At 43.5% G+C, this 27,880-nt stretch overlaps 1 protein-coding gene across 4 annotated transcripts; it reads left to right on the top strand.

Moving 5' to 3' along the window:
- The first annotated feature begins 6 nt into the window (after nucleotides 1-6).
- On the top strand, nucleotides 7-27,548 carry LOC306914781 (parvalbumin, thymic-like). Of its 4 annotated transcripts, XM_079491976.1 has the most exons (7): nucleotides 51-146; nucleotides 330-418; nucleotides 2,451-2,494; nucleotides 25,347-25,463; nucleotides 26,125-26,257; nucleotides 26,894-27,003; nucleotides 27,382-27,548. In XM_079491976.1, exons 2-7 carry the CDS (start codon nucleotides 399-401, stop codon nucleotides 27,408-27,410), a joined length of 453 nt encoding a protein of 150 aa, XP_079348102.1. In that variant the 5' UTR covers nucleotides 51-146; nucleotides 330-398; the 3' UTR covers nucleotides 27,411-27,548. The 4 variants fall into 4 exon arrangements, with proteins under 4 accessions (XP_079348104.1, XP_079348102.1, XP_079348103.1 ...); XM_079491978.1 differs by lacking the exon at nucleotides 330-418 and having other exon boundaries at nucleotides 7-146; XM_079491977.1 differs by lacking the exons at nucleotides 51-146; nucleotides 330-418 and having other exon boundaries at nucleotides 2,473-2,610.
- Nucleotides 27,549-27,880: the final 332 nt, after the last annotated feature.

Below are 27,880 nucleotides of genomic sequence, written 5' to 3' on the forward strand. Positions count from 1 at the left end.
CAACCTCATTATGCATCTCACATGCATGCGGCTGTGAGCTTATAGCTCGGCTAATCTAACATAACATACAAGCGTTCCTTTTTCTTTCCTCCGCCACTCCCACCACCGCCACCAGGGGGTTTTGAACCACTGGGCCTACAAGTATGGTAGGTCTAAGTTTACATAGTGTGTGTGGGCTTTCTAGTTTAACTACTTCCTTTGAATACATTCCTCTGAGCTTCCAGTCAGTGTTGCTCATCCGTAATTTAATACACACTGTACAATGTTTATTTCAGAGCATATTTATTGCTTGCACATTGGTCGATTTAGTTCTCATTCACCTTTGCCAGACCTGTTGCAGCTGCCAGAGAAACATTTACATTGAAATAAACGTGCCAAAGTTAGCCTGCTGAAAACTGATGGATGGAGGAAGACCATGGTAGGCTTATAGTAGTTCTTAACTCAGTCAATTTAACCAGCAGCCCAGTAGTGCTGCTGGTTTTCATTCTAGTCAGGAAACAATTTTTATGTGGGGTTCTACAGTAGGTGTGATGAGTGTCTGCACAGAATAGAATAATTGCAGAGGTCTCAATGCCATTAGCATGACAGGACCACAACACAGAATTATATAGAAGGCAATTCACATACTGTATGTACGTAGTGTACCAACTAATGATAATCCTAATTTTTTGACCCAGCACTGACTGAGGTGGAGAGCATAGACTGGATGGTGTTGATCTCATGTTGTGTCTGGGTAGTATAGCTCAGTCAGTGTCTGGGTATAGCTCAGTCAGTGTCTGGGTAGTATAGCTCAGTCAGTGTCTGGGTATAGCTCAGTCAGTGTCTGGGTAGTATAGCTCAGTCAGTGTCTGGGTAGTATAGCTCAGTCAGTGTCTGGGTATAGCTCAGTCAGTGTCTGGGTAGTATAGCTCAGTCAGTGTCTGGGTATAGCTCAGTCAGTGTCTGGGTAGTATAGCTCAGTCAGTGTCTGGGTAGTATAGCTCAGTCAGTGTCTGGGTAGTATAGCTCAGTCAGTGTCTGGGTAGTATAGCTCAGTCAGTGTCTGGGTAGTATAGCTCAGTCAGTGTCTGGGTAGTATAGCTCAGTCAGTGTCTGGGTAGTATAGCTCAGTCAGTGTCTGGGTAGTATAGCTCAGTCAGTGTCTGGGTAGTATAGCTCAGTCAGTGTCTGGGTAGTATAGCTCAGTCAGTGTCTGGGTAGTATAGCTCAGTCAGTGTCTGGGTAGTATAGCTCAGTCAGTGTCTGGGTAGTATAGCTCAGTCAGTGTCTGGGTATAGCTCAGTCAGTGTCTGGGTATAGCTCAGTCAGTGTCTGGGTATAGCTCAGTCAGTGTCTGGGTATAGCTCAGTCAGTGTCTGGGTATAGCTCAGTCAGTGTCTGGGTATAGCTCAGTCAGTGTCTGGGTAGTATAGCTCAGTCAGTGTCTGGGTAGTATAGCTCAGTCAGTGTCTGGGTAGTATAGCTCAGTCAGTGTCTGGGTAGTATAGCTCAGTCAGTGTCTGGGTAGTATAGCTCAGTCAGTGTCTGGGTAGTATAGCTCAGTCAGTGTCTGGGTAGTATAGCTCAGTCAGTGTCTGGGTAGTATAGCTCAGTCAGTGTCTGGGTAGTATAGCTCAGTCAGTGTCTGGGTATAGCTCAGTCATGTTGTGTCTGGGTATAGCTCAGTCAGTGTCTGGGTATAGCTCAGTCATGTTGTGTCTGGGTATAGCTCAGTCAGTGTCTGGGTATAGCTCAGTCAGTGTCTGGGTATAGCTCAGTCAGTGTCTGGGTATAGCTCAGTCAGTGTCTGGGTATAGCTCAGTCAGTGTCTGGGTATAGCTCAGTCGGTAGAGCTCAGTCTGGATGGTGTTGATCTCATGTTGTGTCTGGGTATAGCTCAGTCGGTAGAGCTCAGTCTGGATGGTGTTGATCTCATGTTGTGTCTGGGTATAGCTCAGTCGGTAGAGCTCAGTCTGGATGGTGTTGATCTCATGTTGTGTCTGGGTATAGCTCAGTCGGTAGAGCTCAAAAAAGTTTTTTGTTTTGTTTTGGGGGGGTGTCCCAGATATAAATGGCATTAAATGGGGGTCAGTAGCCTATGCATGTCAAACTGGGCACCCCCTCAAGGACCACTGGTGGTCCCCGGACCACTGGTTGAGAACAATTTTTAATTAATTAATGAAAAAAAAAAAACTCGGCCCCCTGCCTGGTTCCCTAGTCAAAATATGGCCCTTGAGGAAAATTAATTGGGGAACCCTGCGCTAGCGCATTGTTACAGGGACAGTATCCCGCATGTTACCAGCTGATACTGACAATAATTGTAATCGTAATCCATCACTGTGGAACTTATCATATGGCTGCAATAGCAAACAGTGTAGGCAAGGCTTGTCTTTAATGCAATGTGCGATATTTGCCATTTTGTTTAGCCATTATAAAATGGTTTCTTTTCTTTTTTGACCTTGTTTTGACAGTGAAGGATTACACCGATGGAACAGAATTTATGAAGACACTGGCAGTGAGTTTCCTTCATACGTCCATCATCTTCATCCGTGAGCCTCTGAAACTGTCCAGTCAAGTCCCAAAGTGTTCCTGCTTCTCTCCGACTGGTCCACTATGGATCTTCGATTCATTGTGAGTAGCTTCTCATCAGGCAGTCGCACTGACACCTTGAGATAGTGTGTGTGTGGGGGGGGGGGCATCAATGAAACTTCACCTGCTGTACACACACAGTAGAACATTATCACTGTGAGCAACAGCATGCCAGGCACACTTGAAAAAGTGAACTGAGCAGAAATTACATACAGGTGTCCAGTTCCCAGCATTTAGAGACACAGAGGCGGTCACACACTAGTGTCCTTGAGCAGCGTGTGTGTGTGTGTGTGTGTGTGTGTGTGTGTGTGTGTGTGTGTGTGTGTGTGTGTGTGTGTGTGTGTGTGTGTGTGTGTGTGTGTGTGTGTGTGTGTGTGTGTGTGTGTGTGTGTGTGTGTGTGTGTGTGTGTGTGTGTGTGTGTGTGTGTGTGTGTGTGTGCGTGCGTGCGTGTGCACGCGCGTGCCTGTGCGTGTGACCGTGCGTGCAACCATGCATGCGTGTGTGCGCGTAAGCTTATGCTTATGATTTTTCTGCTATTCTCGGGCACATTGTATCTAATCAACCAAACCTTGCTGGTCTGTGGAAACACTATATATAACTTTTAGTTTGTTCACTTCCTGCCTCCAGTAAGCCCTAAAGGCTTACACAGTGTATTTAGTCACAGTCACTGATAAAACACTGAATACACTAAAGTAATGAGGCAAGCAAATAAGGCACAAGCATGCTTTGTCTGAGGAAAATAAACTGTATTGTCAATAACCATATCGTTCTTGTACTGTATGTTGACACCTGAATTTACCAGGATTTTATGCATGATTGCTTAACATTAACATTTTAAATGCAAATTGCGCAACAACATTCTGAGTTTCATTAGTGGTAAAGTGGGATTTAGTTTTTGACAGTTGACTAGTCAAACTAACCTGCGGCCAGTTATAAAACACTTTGACATACTATGTCAAAGTGGGCAAACACTCACCAACAGACCATGCAAGGTACCAAACTGCTCATTGTGAACAGTTAGGGCCCGAGCTCTCAGTGTCTTTTTAGAAGGACACTTCGACACAAAGTCAGGAGGAGCCAGGGATGGAACCAGGAACCTTTCAGTTGCCAAACAGCCACTCTACCTCCTGAGCTACTGGCTCCTTAATTTACCCTCTCTCTGAGTTTAATTGAGACTCAGGATTTGACAGTGTGGTAAATAGAGACCACTTTCTGTTTGTCCTTCACTTTCACTCACTGAGTTTAATTAAGACTCAGGATTTGACAGTGTGGTAAATAGAGACCATATTTTATTTGTCCTTCACTTCACCTTCAGTCATATTCCATGTTTATATTTCTCACTGACTGTCACTGATTGAACCCAGCAGCCTGTCGTTCTTCTACAACTCCAACTTGGATAGTATTTCTGTTTTATTATGATTTAATTCTATAGTTATCTGCTGCAAATCTGTTAATAGACAATATAAAATTCTTTGTTGCTCTAAATCAGGGGTTAGGGAACCAGGGACCACCACCCTGACTAAAGAATCAATCTGGGGACCACTGTTGTGTTGGGTGGGGAATGGGCTAAGATTAGTTAATTAGTAACACATCTCACTGTTTCTCAACCAATAGTCCACGGTCTATACTCCATGGTATAATCCATGGTATAATTACATCTGCAGGCGGTCCATGGTGAAATGTTTTGAAATTAATAAAATACCTTTGTTAAAGGTATTTAAGTTTAAATAAGCTTTTTTGTGTAGTACACGCAACAAATTATATCAAGCCCTTATCAGTAATTATGTAACTGAAATCTGTTAGTGGCCCTGAGCTCCAAAAAGATAGAGAAGCACTGATCTATTCTTATCTCACGATTAACCTATAATTCCAGAATTTCCGTTCTCTTACTTATCAAACCTTCCATATTAAACATTGTATGATTGTATGAGCATCGAGCACACACATGCGATATATATTCCCTAATAATGATGACTCAACCAGGCAATCTGGTACACTTCCCTTCTTGAGATTCGAACTCCCTTTTTCTGTGGAATGTATTCACCTCCAACTTCCAGTGAATTAGGACATTGACGCGTGACCCGTCATCATACTGTAGGTCACCAGGTTATTTAGTTCCTCAACTAGTGGGAAAAAAATAAAAATAAAAGACAGTCTTCACTTTTCTATATTTCTAAATGCATGATCAGGGACCACATGCAATTCCTTCACGGACCAACAGTTGAAAACCCCTGTTCTAAAATATTGTACTTTTCAGTAATTTATCTATCTAAGGTTATGATGTTAACCCAATTCCCTGTCAGGGATTGATGATGTTCAGTTTATAGCTGAAAATTACTCAGTGGTTTATCCTGAAGATGTGCACAGAGGATTTTACAGTGCACACTGCACTATTATCCAATGTACCAGTGATCCATCTTATGGCGCTGAACAACGAATGTGCCACGGCCGCCACACACCCATGTGATGTCATGAGCGGCAGGTGCTTTATATCCATTTGCTGGGGCACCATTAAAACCTTGACTCATCATAAAAAAGGAGGGAGGAGGGGAGATAAGCGGAGGGAACAAGTGGTGTGGGGGACACAAGATTAGTCAGTTTTTCCATGAGCCCAAGGCTGGCTGGCAGATAGAAAAACAAGTGTGGATGTCACACTGAGCCATATGAGACAGTGAGGGTTGGCATCGGCTGCCGTAGGTGATTTAGAACCTGTGATAAGAACATAAATTCTGCTATTTGTTTCCAATGTGCCAAATTCATCAACAACTGTGTGTGTGTGTGTGTGTGTGTGTGTGTGTGTGTGTGTGTGTGTGTGTGTGTGTGTGTGTGTGTGTGTGTGTGTGTGTGTGTGTGTGTGTGTGTGTGTGTGTGTGTGTGTGTGTGTGTGTGTGTGTGTGTGTGTGTGTGTGTGTGTGTGCGCGCGTGCTGACCCTTGATTCTCATGGCTCCAAATCAGCCTCAGTGACGTGTGTGAGGAAGAGGCAGGTCTGGGACCGTAGTAAACGATGTGATCTGGACACATCACCAATCATCCAGCTCTGGGTTGGCAGGGCTGCGGTTAGGGCATGTTTTGAGTGAGACACAGGGACTGCACCGGGGGCAGGGGTTGCGTTATACTCGTGGCAGTTCTTGTTTCTGGGGGTCCAGTTTAAGGCTGAAAACTCATCCTCCCACTCTAAACCTGCAGGAAACCAAACACAAATAGTAACAACTTGTCAACAGATGGTTGATAACTGGATTGTACAAGATGTTATTTCATGTCACTGTAGATTGTAAGTAAAAACTCTGATATCCTTTAGCAATCTGTGTGTCATACTGTAGATGGCAACATTTCTTATGTAAAGAATAATGTCATGGTACAACCGTCTAAGTAGAGATCTGGTATGTCATAGGGATAGCTGCATGGTAGAGATGAACATTCATCAGGAGACTGTTTGTGTAGATCTGAATGCAGCTCCATGGTGGGCCTTTCCTAAGAAGAAATGCACCTAGTTAGTTTGCTCGTCAACCATGGCTAAGTTTGACCGATACATACAGGAACCGGGGACAAAGTCTGACCAGACGCACGGATAAATCGTATTATTCCCCACGGGTGTGTATAGTGTTAGTCGGACGTCCAAATAATCCTAATTACTAAGTCTTAACCGGCCACGTATGTCGGACTAACGGGACGTCGGACTAACGCATGCCCCCCATTCCCCACCAGTGATTACTGTCTAAAAAGCAGAGGCATTATTACCGTCGCCCACTGGAGTCCATTACCTGATCAAATAAGAAGACAGTGACATCATCGACAAAGGACACACTCTTTCTCTTGAATGCCTTTGTGTCCCCTCCTCTCGTTGATTCAAATGGAACACTGTGCCTACGTTGACGTTTCAGAAGGCCTTTAGGTTTGCGTGTGCTGATGATGTCTGTGGTGGCGGTGTCCCACTGTTCTTTACCAGACCCGTCCACATTGAGGTTGTTGTACCCATGGGGAGTAGATTGTCTTAAATCACTAGATTCATCACTGTGGTAACAAAGAATCCCATTTGTCATTGTGTCATGCTCTAGGGAATAAATGTCTCCAAATAGTTTTGATGACGCACTGTGATCCCTACTATAAAGAACTATGAATGCCATAGGGTGATTTGTTGTAACCATATTAGATTGGGTTGCTGCCCTTAGATCTTCATTGATCCATCTGAACAGGTCCCAGTTCTTTTGTCCCAGTCTTCTTGTCCAAGTTGCCCTTTTCAGGCTCCAACGGACAAAGGTATTTATAAAAGAGGCAAAAGAAATGATCGTTGGGTGGTACATAGTTTGCTCCACAAGACAATCATGTTGACCGGGCACAATGTAGGGGAATGGTGGTTGCAAAAAGGTTGGTTGCGGTTGGCAGGTATTCGTCCATGACCCAGGGGTGGTGGTCTGTCTTCGATCCAGGATACACAGGTACATGAGAGGGTAGGGCTCCTTGTCAGCCTTGGTCCGCTGAACTGAAGAGATCCACACCTTGAGTTCTTCATCCCTGTAGGAGGGATTAGGGAATGTGAAAAAAGAAAAGAAAGTGTGACTATGATGTTCAATAAGACATTTTTCACAATTAAAACACATGTTCCAGGGTTTTAAGGAAATAATATATAACATTATAACATATAATATTGTTTTTAGATTAATTCTTATTAATGTTATATTCTCGTAAAAATCTTAGTGTTTTGCCAATTATTTGGGGGTCTAATGTATTCAGTCCCACTGGTGGGCCGCCCCACAGGTATAGCAGCCAGAGACCTATCTGATGGCAAGATGTAGGCGGCAGTGGATCAGCGGTAGAGTGGCCGGTAGAGCAGCCGGAGTTGAATTGCAAGGTTCCCAGTTCGATCCCGGGCTCCCCCAGAGTTAATGTCGAAGTGTCCTTGAGCAAGACTCTGAACCCCTAATTGCTCCCGATGTGCAGGTTGGTGCCTTGCATGGTTTCCTTCGGGGGTGTGTGTGTGTGTGTGTGTGTGTGTGTGTGTGGGGGGGGGGGGGGGGGGGGCTTGTTTTCCCACTTGGGTTTGCTTTTCTATTTTTCTCTGTGGGGTATTTTTATGGATCACACCGGATTTGTCTGCTACTGCACACACACGCACGCACGCACGCACGCACGCACGCACACACACACACACACACACACACACACACACACACACACACACAGATGTGCGCACACAAACATACATTATTTTCTATTGGCCACTTACTGGGGAGCCTGAATAAATATGAAAGCCCCTCCGTCCTAGCAGGCATAGACGCAATAGGAAACTTAGCGCTTTGCAGTATCCTAGCAACCGCTGAACGAGTGACTCAGGAAAGGAAGAGAGGAGCTGACTCACAGGCAGTGTGACGTAAAGGACACGCACACACACACACCTACCCCCTTTCCCCTCCTTGTGCGCGTGTGCACTCACGCACATACACACACACACACACACACACCCACTTGTGCAAAAACAGATTGAAGGAGCACCCTGTTTTTTGTCACATAATGTACACAAATATAAACACAGTAAAATCTTGGGTGTTAATCTCACTTAATTTACTCTCTCTGACATGACATTGGAAATGCGTGCACACGCGTGCACAGTGCACACCCACACCCACACACTATACGTTTAGGCCCAACAGGGCTCTAATCCACCTCCATTATCAACCAGATTAACGTCAGACTGGGTAACAGGTGCATAGGCTGAGGGCCCCCCCTCCTATGACAAACCATACACACTGTAAAAATCCACTGTCAATTTAACTCTGAAATGGACCTCTAAAGGAACACACAGAGATTTGACTGTGTACAGAGTAGACCCCCTCCTCACAGCCTTTGCGCAAATAGATATAATATTCCTTACAATCCCCCAAAATAAATAAACAATCACATCACAAGTGAAGTAACAGACAATACACATCTCTGCAGTAGACAGAGTAAATTCTTCAGTGTTAGACCTAAGGGTCCAAATGTACTGAAACACAGAGGATTTGACGATTTGCACGATACCTGAGCGTATCGTGCCCCCCCCCCCCCCCCCCCCCCCCCCCCGCCATCCCTGACCCCCCCATACTTTTTCCTGCAGTGACGGCTCCTCCTGTCACCACTGAAGCCACGCCCCCTTTTTAACGGCCAATAATTCTGGAGTCCGTCCAACGTGATGACCAGGCTGGCTCTGCCCCTGAGGCATTTCAGTTCTGTTAAAACAAACACACCATAGCAAACACAACATAAAACATAACGTCCACTATATCCTGTTGTGGTGTTGTTGCCATGTCTGTCCCTCCGTCACCGTGTCAAACGTTGTGACGTCGGCCCATGTCTGTGCGTGTCCTAAGTGTCCTTACCTTCTGTCCTGTGAGCCCCATTCATGCCATATGTTCTGTCCGCGACACACAGTTGGTGGAGGGAACGCTGGCAATGCGATGATGGGGCGATGCTGCTGAAGGAGCGACAGGACATATAGGTATACTGTATGCGGAGAAAAGAGGGAGAGTGTGGGAGTTGGAACTTGCAGAGGGAGAGAGAGAGAGAGAGAGAGAGAGAGAGCAGAGAGGAGAGCTTAGATGGGATAGAGAGACTAAGATATGAAATTAAAAGAGAAAGGGGAAACGGAGGCAGCAGTTCTGCAGAGGCAAAGCTAGGGAGGGAGGGAGGGAGGGAGGGACAGGGGGCGAAGAGGAGAGAGCAAAAAGGAGGGAGAGTGGTGGAGAAAGGATGTATGTGAGGACGGAGGAGGGATGAAGGGCTCGCATAGACTGCAGAACCCCCCCCCACCCCCCCCCACAGAACGGTTTGACCTCTGCAGCAGAGCAGTGAGGAAGAGCAGAGGGGGAGGGTGAGGGAGAGAGATCAATGCAGTATCTACCCTTATGTAAAACTGGATCTGGACAACGGGCAGGCTAACACCGTCACTAGAGACAGTAATATCCTTAGCCCTAAAGGACCCGTCTGTTACACTCAGGATTCTGCTGCATACATTATGATCATTACACTACAGTCACGCACATACTGTATGTTAAGAAAATAATCAAATTGACTTTAATTGAAAACTGGAGGCTCCTACTTTATGCATGACTTAATCATGTAGAGCTCATCACACCTGTGTCTGTAACTTACATCAGGATCACCCATATCAGTATTTAACATTTTATTTAACTAATGTTTCTTATTCAGATTAGCTTGATGGCGAGGGAGCAGAGGATTCAGTGTCTTGTTAATATAGTACACAGTGACAGAGCACAAGACTGCAGTGAGGAACCTGCACTTACTGTACATTATCTACTGTGTCGCTCACTCAAACCAATACATATGCATCTATGATTTTGGAAACCTCTGGGGTTATGTCCTCGTCCAAAGATGAAGGAATGACAAAGTTCTTCAGGGTGAAGTATTGAGAATTTATTAAGAAGATTCAGCAGAGAAACAATATACAGAGAGTGAGGAACAGGCCTCAGTGCCTGTTCCAGCAGCCCCTCCGGGCGCAAGCCTCCTCAACCCTATTCTCAGACAGTCCTTATAGTCTTGTCTTAACAGAGATGCTATACAAAATGTTCATATAAGGATCTGCGCTAAAGATAAGGGTGACACACAAATAAGTATACCTTTGCTGACAGCATGGAGGAGTCAAGTCAGCTGTTAGATTGACAGCTGCATGAATTAGACTGAGCACATTGGTGAGCAAAGAGACTTAATGGAAGGAAGATAAATACACAATAATGCATATATTTGGCACTGTAGTTGGCATTCTAAAATTCCCTTTACAGTCCTCACTCCTCAGACTCCTCACTGGTAAGTTAAGAGAAGTTGAAATGACAGATCAGTGAGTTTGTGGGTGGTGGCTATTAGGCAGCTCTTTGAGTCAGAGGACATGGGTTCGAGTGTAGACATTGTGAGCCTGGACATCTCTCCTCTCTCTCTGTCTTTGGTTTCCTGTCTCCCTGCATCTGAAACGGAGTAGAAAAGGAAGATGAGTGACTTATTTATGGGCCCTGATTAGGGACTCTAGTGAGTGGGCATCAGAGACATCTGGTGGCAATGAGTGGAACCACAGTGACATTTGAAAATTACATGACAATCATAATACCTATGGCCAGCAAGTCACCAGAGCTCAACCCAACTGAACAACTGTGGAAGATTTAGGATTGATGTATTAGTCAGTGCTTCCCACTACCATCATCAAAACACTAAATGAGGGAATATCTTTTGTTATAATGGTGTTCCATAGAGTTTGAAACTATGCCAAGGCCATGGCGGATTCTACTAGAGTTGTTTGCAATTTCTTTGAAATCACAAAGAAAAGCTTAAAAGGAATATAAAAAATAGCAAAACGGAAACAAGCAAAAAAAGAAAGTAAACATAAACATTCAAAATCAGATCTGTGCTTGCGCAAGAGAGAGACAGAGAGGGAGGGGGGATGGGAGAGACAGGTTGGGCAATGCTGGGTTCCCGAACCTCAACAAGCTGATTATTGTCAGCTTGTAGTATACTGTATATATTTTGCATCCTATACATACACTTGTATATTTGAACATGTGCACCGTTATCAATATATAGATATGGATATTCAATTATAAAAACAAAACCTAAACTTTCACTTATGGAAAGGAAGTTCCAGTCGTTATTGCCCTCCCCCTGGCAACAAAATCACTGATGCTGGAGTTCTGCTTCATACACTCAGACAGCGTCAGGATATTGTTCCCAGGAAGAAACAATGTTATGTTACCATTCAGTCCATCTCTGGCTTCAAAAGTGGGAGAGAAAAAAGGAGAAAGAAGGGAAAATAAGGAGAAAAGGGGGAAAGAAGTGGAGGAAGAGGCGGAGAGATGGACAGATGGTGCATCCATTCCTGAGGACGAGGGTCATTGCATTTCCCCTCCGTGTGCCCCCCCCCCCCCCTCGATTCCCTTCAACGCCTCAATTGTGTTGAAATATTTACCTTCCTGTTTAATGTCGCTGATCGCTGTTTCTCTTCAATTCCCACAACATTCTCTGCCTGCCCTTTCACCTTAGATCCCCCTCTCCTCTTCCCAATCATTTATGTCATCTAACCCTGCACTCAGGGAATCTGGTCAGGTCAGCCAAGACACAGGCACACAGTACTCTCTGTACACCGCTTGGAGAGTCGTTTTCCACTGGCCTTAACATTACTTAGGAACACAGGGTAACACACAGTATAGCTGCTGAGTTGTAAGCCGTCTCGCTTGCTGAAAAAGAATCTGAGGCTGTTACGTTCAATTACACATTTGGGTTGTGATTGATGAGGCTAGGCTGGTGTCTCCTCATTTGATATCTCAACAACCTCTATATCCAACCGCGGGATACTGAATGCGTGAGCCTGCTTTGGTTTCACCTCATTTGACTTGGGCACTTGGTTGGTAGCTGAAACAGCCATGTCAAACAAGGTGCGCCTCTTTTTCACAAGGGAGCGTTACACTCACACTTGCATTTTCAGTTGATTCTTCTAACTGGAGCAGGGCAGTACTTTCCACGTTGGTACCATGTTGCTATACACCCCTCTACTGTGGGATGATAATCTCAGATTCCCGACACTCAACAAACCGGTCGTCAAGACAGCCAATCATCTGTCCAAGCCAGTCATCCGGTCAACCAATCAATGTGCTGTGAGGCCGGTCAGCCAGTTAGCAAGCACCCAGGCAAGTGAGGCAACATGCAGTCCTCGTGTCTCCAACCTACTTACGATGACAACCTAGACAGATCCATCAGTTCCATAGATAGAACATTGCAACATGCAGAGAAACTTGTACTTGTATAGAAAGTAGAAACCCATGCGAACATATCTGTGGAGAGAGAGGCAGTGTTAAAAATAAATAAAGAGAGAAATATACGGTGCAATGTGCAAGAGAAAAAGAGACAGAGAGAATGAGGGAGTGAAGACAGTGAGGAGAGAGAGAGAGAGAGAGAGAGAGAAGAACAAGTCAAGCAGAAGTGACGGACTACTTATTATTTTTATTAATCAGGTTTGGCTAGCTGTTCCACATTGCTCCAATTGAGTTGTAACGCCCACACCGCCATGCCAAAAGAACGGCTGAACTATCCTTTTACACTGCAATCATCATATGCAGCTGGCAGACAAGCAAGTGACACCAACAATCTGTGAGAGGAGGGGTAATTGGAGAGCAGTGGGGATTATTCTGAGCATGCCAAACACACAGACACCCCAGAGCTGGGCAGCAACACATGGAGGCCCTGGAGTGGGGCACTGCATCACCCTGGGTATCATGTGCGCATGTGTGTGCCTGTGTGTGTGTGTGCGTGCGTGCGTGCGTGTGAGCGTGTGAGAGAGAGAAACATGCTTGCACACTGCAAAGCTGCAGTGTCCACTTAGCTGCCTCAGTGCAACCTCGCTCATGCTATAATAGAAGTGGACATTGGAGCCCTGTAGTGTGCATGCTCTTATTTTGTTTTGTTTGTTGGTTTTGTGATTGGGTCACTTTTGGCGCAGCACCTGCCCTTTATTGGTTTCGGATGTGCTACTCCTATCTATCAGTATGTGTGTAAAATGACACCGAGAACCAGCGCTGCTATCCATAGCCTTTATTTGGACAGAGTGCTCATGGCTCCTGGTCCTGGGGCATCCCGTTTGGATAGGAGGAGGAGCGGAGGGGTGAAAGCAGACACAGTAAATTATGTCACTGTTGTGTACATATTTGTGTTGGGTGTGTAGCTCAGACAGCAATAAAAGTCGATGCCCCAGCCCGCATGCGTCGTTATCATGTGATGTGTTTCACTCCAAACAAGACGTCCACAATGTAAAAAGAGTGACAGCTACTCATAGGCTAATTACTGACAATTAAAGCCAATTATCCCTTATTTATCATAAGTATCTTATACCCCCCCCCCCCACACACACACACACACACACACTTACACACCCCTCCCAGTGAGTTCCAAGACAAGGCATGAGCTCTGCATTTGGGTATTAAACTCAATGCTGAACACAGATGAACAGATAATTGATAACAGATTAATATGCTGTGCGGTAAGCCTTGCTATAAAACACTTTTCTCTAATGGACTCTAAAAGCCTAGGCATGAGCTTTACGTTATGAGTGTCCCATTAAACCCTAATCACGAATGAATAGTCAAACTGTAGCAGATGAATGTGTCGTATGATCGTATCTTTCTCACTCCGTGTAGCACGGTGGCAAGGTCACTGTAAAATCCTGAGTATTCATTTAACTAGGGTAGACATTCCCCTCATTCCCCTTTCTGAGGTGCAAAGACATTTCTCTTAGAAAAAGCTTACAGGCTCTTTAAAGTGTTTTGCTGACAGTGCCTTTAATACGATGACATAAAAATTTGATCCATCTCAAAGGGCTCGATGTGTATTCTGAACCTCTGTTGACAGCAGAACACCTGCCTTTCCCAAGTCCTGGCCCTGGGCCAGGAGCCCATGGTGCTGCCATAGCAGACAACGTGTTCTCATGTGTCCATGCATGTGTCCATGCATGTGTCCATGCATGTGTTTGTGTGTATGCATATAATAAACGTACGCGCATATTATGTGTGTGCGTGTGAATGACAAAAGAGGAGGCGAGAGAGAGTACAAAACAGTGTGTTTGAGAGAGAGACAGAGAGAGATACAGAGAGAGACAGACAGTGGGAAAGTGGCATGGTGGGATTGTGGTCGGGGGGGCAACCAGTAAGTGGTTGGGCAAGTAGGGCCAACCGAGGTCAGCCTATCTTTACTTATATAGTTGTGCAACAGGAGCACGGCTTGCTGAGGACAACTCACTGGTCCATCTATCACCGTATAGAGTGCATTTAAACTCCACCAAGGAAATAAATAACCTGTTTACATCAACACAGACACTGGGCTGGCAGAACAAGACACCAACATATGAAAATGAACACACATAGAAATACAGAAGGTGGTTATGATAATGACTGTTTACAATGTAAGCACACACACAGACACTTTATGTGGCTCCTTCGCTAAGACCTTAATCGGTGCCGCATAAGAGTTTTATACCGGTCAAGAGGTACATCCAAACATTTCGACAGGTGCTCGATCAAATGAGATAAACTGAACAGAAGGAGAAGGTCTGCACACCATCTTCAATGCTCCCAAAATAATTTATTTCCATGAGTTAGAAAAAATACAATGTTTCGGCCTAAAAATTACAACGTTTCGGCCTATGTGACCGCTCATGGTAATACATTATTTTTGGAGACGGTGTGCAGACCTTCTTCTGTTTTTTTTGTAATGTTTTATCCCACAATTTTGTAACCTTCTCCTTCTGTTCATTGTGGTGCGTTCACACGGGCAGATGTAAAAGACGCAGTCTACCATTCATTGTCAATGGAAGCCAGCGACATGACGATGCAAAGACGCATTGATGCATGTAGCTGCTCCAAATTATACTCCCATTCTTCTTTGCATCTTTGCATCTGCCTGTGTGACTGTGAACGCAACAGAAGTGCTTTATCCACAGGAAGAAACATGGGTGATGCAGTGACGTCAAAGTCAAGACACAATTACACAATTACTGACAGTCAATTGGAAGTACATTGATATGTACGGTATGCAGAAATCCTCAGTGCTCATTTAACTCTGAGGGTGTAAAAATGAACCTTACAGATTAATTTGTGTTAACCCTTTTTACTGTATCAGTGACTCAGTTAGTATAACATTTACTGTGTAGCTCTGTCATTTGAAGGTGAAGTGACTTAAGTAGAGCAAATAATTGTTCTCACAAACCTCCCAGGAGAGCACATGATAATAATTGCGACTTGCTATGATTACTATGAAAACTTGCAAAACCCGTCAGTCGTTCGGTCGGTCACGCCTCCATATTATGGTTGCCAGTCCATTACGCCTTGTGACGCCTCGTGACGTCACGCCTACAATCCCTATTATGCCCATATATGGAGATCCCTGATGTCATCAATATTAAGCCCATATATGGGAATGTCGTGAGTCACGCCCCATGACATCACGCCTTGTGACATCACGCCTCGTGAGTGACACGCTCCAAGTAAGCCCGCATCCACCCAAAGATTTGTAGCCTGACCTTTGGCGTGGGCAATGTGGCAAGTTTTGCTCGGTTGATGCTTTCCTCAGCCTGGTGTGTGCTGACTAGCACCAGGGTATCCTTGAAGCTGGCCTGTTCCTGTGTGTTGAGCATGTGGTGGGATCGTTACATGAGGAAATTCCAATCCGCATGCGTGACCTCTCGTTGCGAAGGCGTGTGAGAAGGGCAGTGAAGTTTTTGGAGTCTAGCATGTCGGCCGCAATGCGTTCCACTTTCTGTAGAACGATACCCTGCTTCATACCACTGTGGTTGCCGTGACGCGACTCAAACTTGCAAATGAACCAAGTTGGTACAACACATGGATCTCCATATGTGGAGCTGACTATCATCACCTGGATCTCCATATATGAAGACACTGTCACGACACTGTCACTGACCTCATCAAACCCTGGATAGCCATACATGGAGAAAACTGGATCATCACCTACATCTGCATATGTTGCCGGCCAGCAAATCTACATCTGACCTCACTGACACCAGATTAATAGTTTAACTTGTGCTTCTCAACTGTGCCGTATTAAGAATCAATAAGTTGTTTCAGGCCTGAAATTGTCAATCAATAATAATAATGGTAGTATTATTAAGTCTCTCCAACCATAACCTCTTACTCACTGTGTGTCATTGCAGTAATGTACCACCAGATGGCCTCACTGAGTACTTTGGTGTTTAGGCCTTCTATGGACATGGATGTGTGATAGAAAAAATATATTATTAAATGTTGTCATACACATTGAGACATTAACCACTTAATCCTCATTCAACAATTTGTCCACATTTGTATTATGTATATACTTTTGTTGCTAACTTCTTCATCCTTCTGCTGCAGGAATGTTCTCTATATCTCTGGTTGCTACTTTATTCAGCCATTTATATTCTGTATGCTATATTGTTTTTTTGGGAGGGAGTTATTAGCTCAGTAGTGCAATTATATATACATATACAGCTAGTCTACAGTATGCAATGGTTTCTACAAGCCAAATCACTGCACGACCGTATCCTACACCAATCTTTTTTTTTTTTTTTTACATACTTATTACTACTTATGTATTATAACTTATAATACATTTTATATTTTATTTTACATTTATAATATACGGCATAATTGGACATTGTTAGTCAGTGGTGGAAAAAGTACTCACATTCTTTATTTAAGTAAAATACTGCAATGTAGAAGTACTCTGTTACAAGTGAAAGTCCGGAATAAAATAATTACTTGAGTACAACAAAAAAAGTATTGATATCAATCAAATGTAAGTACCAAAAGTAAAAGTACTCATGCAGAATGTCTGCTCAAAACAAACAAGAAACATATGTAAGACACATTAAAAGAAAAACATGGAAAGTATAGAAAATGATCATGGGATGGGATAGGTCGCTCTGGATTAAGAGCGTCTGCTAAATGCCTAAATTGTAAATTGTAATAGGTCGTTCATATGTGGAACCACTTGTTTGTGTGTGCCATTTCAAGACTGGCCGCTGACTGACTGCGTGCGTATGTACATGAATACTTACCTCATCGAGGACAGTAATAAAACCATGAGAGCAGCTAAGCGGGGTGAAATGATATTTCAGCAATAACATAAAGCTAACACTCGCAGGCAAGGAAAGATCTCCTGGTAATTTCAGGCAGCCGAGGCCTGTGGGAGAAGTGTTGAAAAGCAAGACTATGACCTCTGACCTGCTACTACACACGCACATACACACAGACATACGCACGCATGCACGATGAGACAGCTGTGGAACGCCTCGACCGGTTTAAAGTGTTAATAGCGGAGCAGAGTTTGTGCCCACGCTGACAGAGCTCTCACTCACACACACACACACACACACACACACACACACACATGCACACACAACTATACTACGGTATGATCTGATAAGAACATGCGGCGTCTTTGCAGCTTAACTGTGATGAGGTTACATACGGGCCTGTGTGTGTCATACAGAAATGCATACGTTTATGGGTAAGCTTGTGATATGGACCAGTGCTCCACCCACTGGGTATATTAAAGCCTCCTAAAGCTTCAGAAACAGGAGACAGGACAGACCGGCTTCTCCTGCTAATGAATATGTACCTTTTACACAGAGGCCTGTTGCTAAGAGATTCCAATGGTTGCCATTGAGTATATACGTGTATTATTCACAGGCTTAGTTTTGTTATAAGCTATGTTCTTGTATGAAACAGGGCTAGTCCATTGCATCATGGCTATGGGGGGGAAATGGATATGATAATTTGGGGACTCATTGAGGACCAGTGTGTTGGCATCTCCCTTTTAGCACATTGAAAAGGATCTGTCCAGCGAGCCCATAAATCCAGACTTAGCCACTCGGACTCTCCACCAACCTCACCCCAGCTCACTACTTCACACCTCCACCCCTGACCCCCATCTCTCCTATGAGAGGCCCAGGGGACTCCCTCCTCCACCCAACTACTCCTCCGACTGTCCATCGCTGCCCAGATCCTGTCACTCTCTACCTAAAGCCGGTCGGTATTCAGGGCTCCCTGCTCCAGTTGCGTGGCACTGATGATATTTTGGTCCAAAATGCAATGAGTCAGGATTGCCCTTGGTAACGGTTTAAACAGATAAGAAACAGATCGACTGCATAATGCATAGTGTCTAAAGTCTAATTTAGACCCCTGCATATCAAATTCACCCTCATCAACTCCGTGAGAAGTTGACCTTGCTCAGACAGGGCTACCAGAACACATTTATGCCCATTTACCATAATTTACAGTTTATACAGACTACAAAGCATAGTCAGTAACCCGATAGAGAAAACATGAAAAAGAAACTCAATTTGAGAAATAAGCAATCCAGTTATTTTTCATTGATTCGCCTACTGTTGGTCTGGGGAGGGTGTTGACAACCACATGTCTGCTTACACTTCTTTTTACCTGACAGTGAGGAGGAGTTGCACACCAGAAGGAGGTTATGCATGCGTACATGGGAATATGCTTTGACTCCGAATTGCACTCCATGCTGAACAGGTGCCCTGGCCCCTGACCAACCTTTGGAGTCACTAGTGCAGCAACAGAGATGGCCCTCCCCTGCTGGCTTCCTATCTGTGAACACGCAATTGTTTTTGTTGTAGTGCCCGGCCAAGCCGGTGGCTGAGTTGGCGGTACTTTGACCTTGTGGTCCAAAGACGACTGACTGAGCTACCCAGGCAGGGTGGAGGAATCAAACACCAGTAGCTAATGTAGTTGGCCAAATATAATCACACCTTAAAATTCCCTCTATCTTTGTGGTTCTTGCAAACACAAAAACGGAAGTCAATTTTTTTAAATGAACCTATGCTTCTCTATGACCACTTCACTTGTACACCTACTCTGACATTGTCGTGGCTGTGATGGTACATAATTATCTTCAACCAAGCCCAGTTTCATTCCTGCATTTGTTTGGATGCGTTAAAACTGATTGACCAATAAAGAAATATTGCATGGTTTAACCACTTAAACCCTATGTTACCAAATGTTTGCCTAGTATGACATGTCCTAGGCCTAGGGTCCATGTGGTTAAGGCTGAAATGAGGATTTAGCTGATTATCTGACACCTGTGAGAACGTTAATTTGCCCAGCTTATAAAATAAATACCAACATAAACAGGGGACTTGCAATTAATGAGGTGTGGAAGGCAAAAGGGAAATGAGAGAAAGATAGAAAATGTGTTCAATGTCTGTTAGAAAAAGGACAACGAAAGACTGAATGTGTAAAACAGAAGCGCACGAAGAGAGCATGTACAGTAAATGCATGCAAGCAAAAAAAACGGAAGAAACTCTTTAGGAATCCTGTAGTAAGTACTTGCTAATGAGAGTGAAGGGAAGCCCAGCAGACAAACGCTTTGCAATGCTCCCCTTGGGACAGTTGTGCAACAGGTGCGCCCCAATGAGATCATTGTACAAGTGCATACAAGGGGTAGAGTGTGTGTACTGCACAGAATTCATGTTTGTGAGTCTGTGTGGCCACGTGCTAGACCAGGGGTGGGCAACTGGCGGCCCGGGGGCCACATGCAGCCCCCACCTTCACTTAATGCGGCCCTCAGGTTAATACTGATATAATTGGTTTCAGCTGTTTACAATTCCACAACATGCAAACATGACCCGCTTTAAGATTTAAATTCGAATATAGCAAAAATAGCCGATCTACAAGCTCAAAACGTGTCGCAGCGCGACGCGTTTTGAGCTTGTAGATCGGCTATTTTTGCTACGACAGTAATATATGGCCCTAGGGAGTGAGTGTGGAAATATAGTGGCCCTCTCCATCGTCAAAGTTGCCCACCCCTGTGCTAGACTGTCTACTCATATGGTACTTGTGGAAATCATTCCCTGGTCATTGGGCAAGGGATGGTATTGTTGGGGGAAATTACTTTAAGTAATGTTTTATTACTTTGGTGTTAGTTTTGCATTACTTAAATGTATGTTATATTAAATGGAACAGAGTAGCTTAAATGGAATAGAGAATAAATACCATAATAATTGGTATAGAGCGTCGCAGTCCCGCCCCCCGTCCCCGTTTTTATTTAAAGATGTTTACGGCGCAGACAAAGTCAACTCTTGTCGTGACAAATCATGACAATATACACAATGTTTTGAACAAATAATTAGAAAGAAGAAAAAAAGGGCAGGTTTGTTGTTTTTCTTCTTTGTAATTATTTGTTTGGTCCAAAATAATGTGTTTGTTGTCATGATTTGTCACAACTCGAGCTAAAAGGTCTTAATAAATACTTTTTGAAATGTCTATGGGAAAATGCATTGGGAATTATTTCCTGGGCCTGGCGTCGTCATGAAAGGGGGCGGGACTGCGATGCTCTATTGAAATGCTATTTTAGCAGCCTACAGTATATACATTTCAATATGGCTGCGGCAGCTGTGACACCCAATCAAAATTGAATAGAATTTTAATGAATGTGTGAATACAGTAGACAATCTGTTATTGGTGTGCAACGTGTTAGAAACTCTTACATAAACATTACAAATGGTTTAATATGATCATATTAAACCATTTGTAATAGGAAGGTGTTATATTACTTTGTTAGTCATTCAATTATATATTATTACATAATGGATGGAAAACAACTGTTGATTAGTCATATTCTAGATCAGGTTCCTTGAGATTTGTGGGGAAATGTTAGAGCTGGTTCACACAGTTCTGCAGACATACTGCACACAATTAAGCATGCACACATGTGTGCGTGTGCAACTGTGCTTGTATGATGTGCACCTTCACACATACACGTATACACACACAGAGACAAAAGACAAAATGCACCACCATGTGCATATAATGCACAGCGGATGCATGCACAATCACTGTGAGGATGCACATGCACGTGCACACGCAGACACAAGTACTGATCCATGAACAGATGTATAGTGCGCACATACAGACACACACATCATTGTTCAGACTTGTGTAATTGCTGCCAAAACAGTAGAGAGGGGATTGAAATAAAAACCATTAGAGGGGTTTGGGGGGGTGGAAGATAGAAGGGGGAGGGGAGCGGGAAGAGGCCGGGAAGGACACAGGCGGGGGTGGATTTGGCTGAATGTGAGAGTGTCTCCGACAGGCCCCTTACCACCACAGCTGTTCTGATAGAAATAGACAAGACTGTAATCGAGCCCGCGGAGGAAAGAGTTGCAATCACTGTCCTTGTGGCTGAAGACGTGGATGAATGGTTCTCTCTCTCTCTCTCTCTCTCTCTCTCTCTATCTCTCTCTCTCTCTCTCTCTCTCTCTCTCTCTCTCTCTCTTGCCAAATGTTTGAGACATTGCTTTAGTGGTCAGAGATACTGTTTCACAGAGTATGTTGTGTAGCTGCTAGGCCACATTAAGTCTAATAACCTGCTGATCAAACGGTTTTCACAAACAACAAATTGTTATTAAATCAGGGATTACAGCTACTGGCTGTTAAATAAGCCTCGAAAGATTAGCTCTCACCATTAATGTCAGAGAGCAGGCAAAATAAAGTCAAAATGAATGTTGATTGACTGACGCCCCAATTTGTACAAATGCAACGACAGTGAATAATAAACTAACTTGAGAGAGAAAAAGATACATGTTGTCTTAATGGCTGTTCGAGCACTATAGCTATAACTATAAAAATATACTTTTAAAAGTCAAGTTGATCCACTGTCTGCCACCCACTTGACTTACTGAAAGTATATCTTTAACACACCACAACTATAACATTGAATAGTGAATGATATACTATAGTTATTGTCCTCTGTGTGAACGGTACTTTAGTCCAGCCTGAGAAAAGTCATTTGGCTAAGATAATGAGATTGTATTGTATATCCCATATTTGTGTTTATCCTATGCAGAAGTCAGTCTGTCTGTATCTGACGTGTAAACCATAGAATAATGCTGCAAGGGTTAGGAGTAGCTAGCTACCGTTTCTATTCTCCTGAGTGACTGAGTCCGAGAGGCCAAAAACAGGGTGTGGTCTGGTCTTTAAGCCTGATTTATACTTTGTGAACGGCCATCAGCTCACCTAGTTGATTTATTTTATATGAATTAGCTATCGGGATAAATGCTGCCTAAGCCTTTTGTCCAGTTTGCTAAGTTAAAGCAATGATAATTCAAAAAAACTAATGAAAATGATTGTTGCTTGCTTGATGAATGTGAGCCATCACAAGTAAACCTTGTCTGTCACCTTAAAATCCAGACAGACAGACAGACAGACAGACAGACAGACAGACAGACAGACAGACAGACAGACAGACAGACAGACAGACAGACAGACAGAGATCCTAATAATGTACTTTGAGAGTAACAGCAACAATCCATCCAAGGCATGTGCTGATTGAAGAGCTATGCACTGCTTATCAGAGGCTTAACTGGCCATCTTGCATGCAAGATAATGTGTTTGGCAGTCCGAAACATTGGCCTTATTTTTCCACTGAAGGTGCCATCATTTAGTATTGGTGTTTAAATGGTAAAGAAAGTTATTATGCTGCAATTTGAATGAGAAGCTATTGTAGACTTAAAATGGCTAAGTGCAAGATTTTAGTAAGGAGCATGAAACCTTGTCAACCAAGTGCTACAACGTAACTGGGACAGCAGGTAAAGTAGACATCAAATTTGTCTAAATAACATAATGTTTCTTATGTTACAGAAACAAATGGCTGTCAGGCAACACATGGCTTGGTTAGAAAGGGGCAACTGGGCAGTGGCCAAATGATCACAGGTTCAATCTCTATAACAGCTAGTCTGTGTCCTGTGCACCTTGGAGCAAGAGCACAAATTCTTATTAATAGTAGATTTCTGATTAACCACATGAACCCTACCCTAGCTCCCAATTCTGATCTAGAATTCACACCAGCTATCATTTCCATATGATATGGAGACGCCTAGTCTAAGACTGATTACCATACTGATTACCATCAGTCCTGAAACAATAAAACTGCCCTCAGATTAATTCATTTATTTATTACAAAAAATAAAACAATCACAAAATACCTACCTTATAATTGTTGAAAATTGCTGTGCTGCTAGTCCAACGGCTTTCTCAGAATGAGTTCTGTGGCGTAGAGGCTACTCTTGATCAACCACTAGATTGTTATCTAGTGCTACAGACAAACAAAATCAGTCTTTTAAAATCAAATCACGTCCCTGCAATCAGCAATTATGGGTCACTCACCCTTACAGCTGTCCACACCTGCCCACAATACAACACTGCATTCACATCTTTCTGAACGGAAAATGTGAGTTCCTTAACCATTTACGTGCACAAGATCCATCACCCAATACTCCTTATCCACTCTCAATCTCTCTCTCTCTCTCTCTCTCTCTCTCTCACACACACACACACACACACACACACACACACACACACACACACACACACACACATTTTACTCTACTCCATCCCCCTCTTCTTCCTCTCGTTCACCTCTTTACCCCCTGCTTCTCCTCCTCTGTCGCAGAGGAAGTCTGGCCTTCCTGCAAACAAGTACCGGACCGTGGAAAGGGACAAGGACGGAGGGTGGGGGGCAGGTACTAGGTGGGTAGTGGGGTTGAGGGGGAAGTAGAGGATGTTTTTGTCATTTTTCTGGCCCCCGTGGCTGCTGTGGGGCCTGTTGTAGTCCATCCTGAGGAAATGGAACGTCACTCTGGCTGGGCCTTGGGCCCGCACGTGCTACCTGGCAGGCCCTGTGTGATGCAGACAACAGCACTCCAGAGAGATAGAGACAAAAAGAAAGACAGAGAGAAAGGAAGAGAGAGACAGAAAGTAAGAATCTACACAAAAGATAAATCACGCAAATTATTATTATTTTTAAAGATTTGTTTTTGGCTTTTTGCCTTTATTGATAGTTACAAGTGAATATAGACACTAGGCCAGCGGGCGCCTCTAAATCACACACATTAAAACATAGTGTATACCGTATGGGGTATAAAGGTGTAAAGGACAGTCTTAGCCAGTGAAACTTGTGGAACAACAAGTTCCAAGAACTGTTCAAAGATAAGATCATCAGGAGGCCCGCAACGTTGCCAAGTAGCCATCATCAATACAGAGCAGGTGGCTGCTGGACAGACCAAAGGGCTTTTTAAAGCATCATAAGAATGCATTATCACAAGTATTATGAAACGAGGCATGAATACAGTTACCTTCATGCTGTTAATCGGTTTGTGGTAGCAGGGTGGCACGTTTACACATTTGTCAAATGGCTGATGCCGCATGTTGACATGGAGCTCTTCATGAATGCTCCAATGCAGCTTGTGAGAATGGAGTGACACCTTCACAGTGGAGATAGACAGAGCTGTGGAAGTTGGCCTAAAACGGACACAGGAATAACAGGATGTTTACGGCCTGCAGTGACGCTGCCAGGGTCACAGAGAAGAGCCATACAATCACAGGCAAGCAGTCAACCTGTGGCTGGCAGAGTGTGGTGTGGGTCAGTCGGGTTCCTTCTGGTCAACCTAAATATAACATGTGTTAGTTCATCCATGTGCAGAATTATGACAATTATGCATAATGCATAATGCAATTATGTCTCATGGTGGCAAGTCCACATATATAATATCTGATACACGTTAAACATGGTACATGCCTATTTATATAGAAACTCTCTCCCAGTCTGTCTACACAATGGCTCTCACAAGGACATAAATAGTTCAGGTGCAGAAAAGTTACATCCACAAAATCAAGGCATATGTCCTTAGTCACGATACAACAAGCATGTCATGTCACCCAGCATTCCATGGGCACAAGGAGTAGCATAGGCACACACACACGCACACGCACGCGCACACGTGCACGCACACGCACACGCGGAGCGGTCTTGATACCGGAAGGTCGCCAGTTCGAATCAGCGGTCCGACACGTTAAAATTACCACCGCTGAAGTGCCCTTGAACAAGGCATTGAACCACTACGATGAAATGTTCTATGAGCAGGGCCTGGCTGGAAACAAGTTCTTGAGCTTAGCCCAGATACCCTGGGTAAATATAGTAATCATTTCATTTCATTTCACACATGCACATGCACACACTCACGTGCACGCACGCACGCGCACACACACACACACACACACACACACACACACACACACACACACACACACACACACACACACACACACAAGAAGTGGTTTTGTGTGGTCAGCTGTAGCTGACAGGTTACACAGAAGGACACTGGTGGTTTCTGACACCAGCAGGTAGAGGTCTATTTAGCGTCACAAGTAACATATCTCTCTTCTTTTGCTCGTCAATCAGTCCGGTATCACACAAACCAGCCTGCTGCAACAAGGAGCAGACCAGCCTCTTTCATCATGGCTATCACTGACTTCCTGGCCGCCACAGATATCGCCACAGCTATTAACGCATGTAAAGGTAAACGTTGGTTTTCAGGTTATGTTCTGCAGTTGTGGGTCTCAGCTATTTAAGTTTTGTAATGGGTTCTGATTAGGCTGGGCAAGCTGACCAGCTCTAGACCAGTACAATTTTTTTTAGCTTGAGGCCCAAAAGAGACATTAGACATTTGCCCGAGACCAGATCTATAAGCACACAGTGCCTTGCTTCGCGCCAAACAGTGCTCTAGATCACTGGCTGGGAACCCCCAGGGGTCCTTGAGGAGGGTCCAGGGAGTCCCCAGCTAAATCATCGATAGATTGATTGATTGATATAAAAAATAATACAAATAACTAAACTGTGGGTCTTCAAAATAAAAAAATAAGTTCCTATTTAGCAGTATCACAACGAAAACTCTCGCTTTTTTAAGAAAGAATGCTGTGACATTTTAAATCATATGCATGTTGTATTACCATTACTGTTTGCCAATTATTTGGAGACCCATTTGCAATATCCTCATGGCCCACCAGTACGCCCTGGCCCACAGGTTGAGAACCACTGTGTTCAAATTTGTTTTGTCCTATATGACCTGAGGCCGGTTTGTGTAAATGTTCTCCTATGGTAGATTTCAAAGGATGACCTGGTCTGACCTCTATTTCATGATCAGTTATCAGTTTCCATTTTTTAATTATTTGACTTCCAGCTAAAGACTCCTTTAGCCCAAAGATGTTTTTTAAAATGGTGGGACTGTCCAAGAAGACTCCGACAGAGATCGAGAGGGTGTTTAAGATCCTGGACCAGGACAAGAGTGGCTTCATAGAACAAGATGAACTAAGGTTGAGTCTCACCTATGAAACATGCTAAAAATTGTCTTCTAGACACCTTTCCTTTCTCAACCAATGCATTCGTACTGTGTGTGAATAACAATAAAAGTCCATTTATAAGATGGTAGATCTTGTAGAGCTTGTACGCTACTTTCAATAAATATAATAAAAAAAACAAATAATCAAACAAACAATGTGAAATCTTTTCCTATGATGACATAAATTACATACCCAAAATAAGGACGCCCGGTTTGAAGGTGGTTCAATGCTGGAAAAGTTTGTTCTCTCATTGGTTATATATTGAAATGGTAATTCCTCCAATGTGAAAACCAATGTACTTATCTCTAGGCAGGTAAGGTTTAACAAAATATAACATTAATGAACACATTTGTTAGTAAGCGCCACAGTACCACACCTAAATCTATTATAACACAGTAGATGTTACTATTTTTTATAAACTGTGTTGCTTCCATCACAGTGGAATATGGTCAGCCTAACATGTATTTAATCTGCTTTACAGGCCCAGGTCTTCATTCCCCTATAAGGACCAACAGACTAGGATTTTAACACATTTATACCATTAATCAACCGATACTTTGTCAAATTCAATTTTGTTCTCCAACTGAACTGGTACTTCTCCTCATGCAGACTATTTCTGCAGAATTTTTCAAAGGGGGCAAGACCCCTGACTGCTGCAGAAACCAGGGCATTCCTGATGGCCGGAGACTCGGATGCCGATGGAAAGATTGGCTGGGAAGGTATGGCCAAGTGTCAAATATATGCTCAATTTTATTGCATTATTTGGAATATGGCCATTAACAATTAAACACATGGTAATTGGTAACTTTAAACTAGCCTACTCCTGAGTCCCAGCTCAATGCTTGGGAGGATGGTTGCTGAGCAACTGTAGTAGTAGTACAGAATTAGCATAAACTGTCTACCAGAGATTTACACTTCAGTATTTTAAGTGCCACTTGCAGGATGAGGTTACAATAATGATTTTACTGGAGTAGATCCACTTTGCCACGATCTATTGATTTGGCCAACACATTGACTGCAAAAATGTATACAAGTGCTTATCTTTATTTCCTTTTTTCTTTCTTTTCTTTTCTTTTTTCTTTCTTTCCTTCTTTCAGAGTTCTCTGCAATGGTCAAGTCTTCATAATGCCTTGCATAATCCCAGACCTGTGTGGTGATGATGGCAAGATGGACATGGCTTTTATAATATTGTGGAAATATAACATGGACTCATATGCTGTAGTTACGATAGAAAATGTGTGAGGTAAACTTACTTTCAAATAAACAGTTCATGGTTTAAACTTTGCTTCAGAATTTGTAAATAACAATATTATTTTAAAATCCATAAAATATTTAACTATCTGTTAGAGAGAGTGCATGTGAACTGATAGTGAATGTGTTCCTGGTAAGGTGAACATGAGCATGATGCCCAGTCAACAGACGATATATCTTCAGTGTCTAATGTAAATGTAGCTCATGCATATCCCATCACTCATCTTCTAGAAATGTTATATTCAGCATCGGGTGAGGAACTTTTGAGCTTGGGTTTCTTCATTTAACTGCATGGGCAGCTTGCAAATGTTGAAACAAAGTGTTTGACACTTTAATCATGTGCAG

Source organism: Electrona antarctica (assembly GCF_951216825.1).
Source record: "Electrona antarctica genome assembly, chromosome: 22".
In the NCBI taxonomy this organism is placed as follows: Eukaryota; Metazoa; Chordata; class Actinopteri; order Myctophiformes; family Myctophidae; genus Electrona; species Electrona antarctica.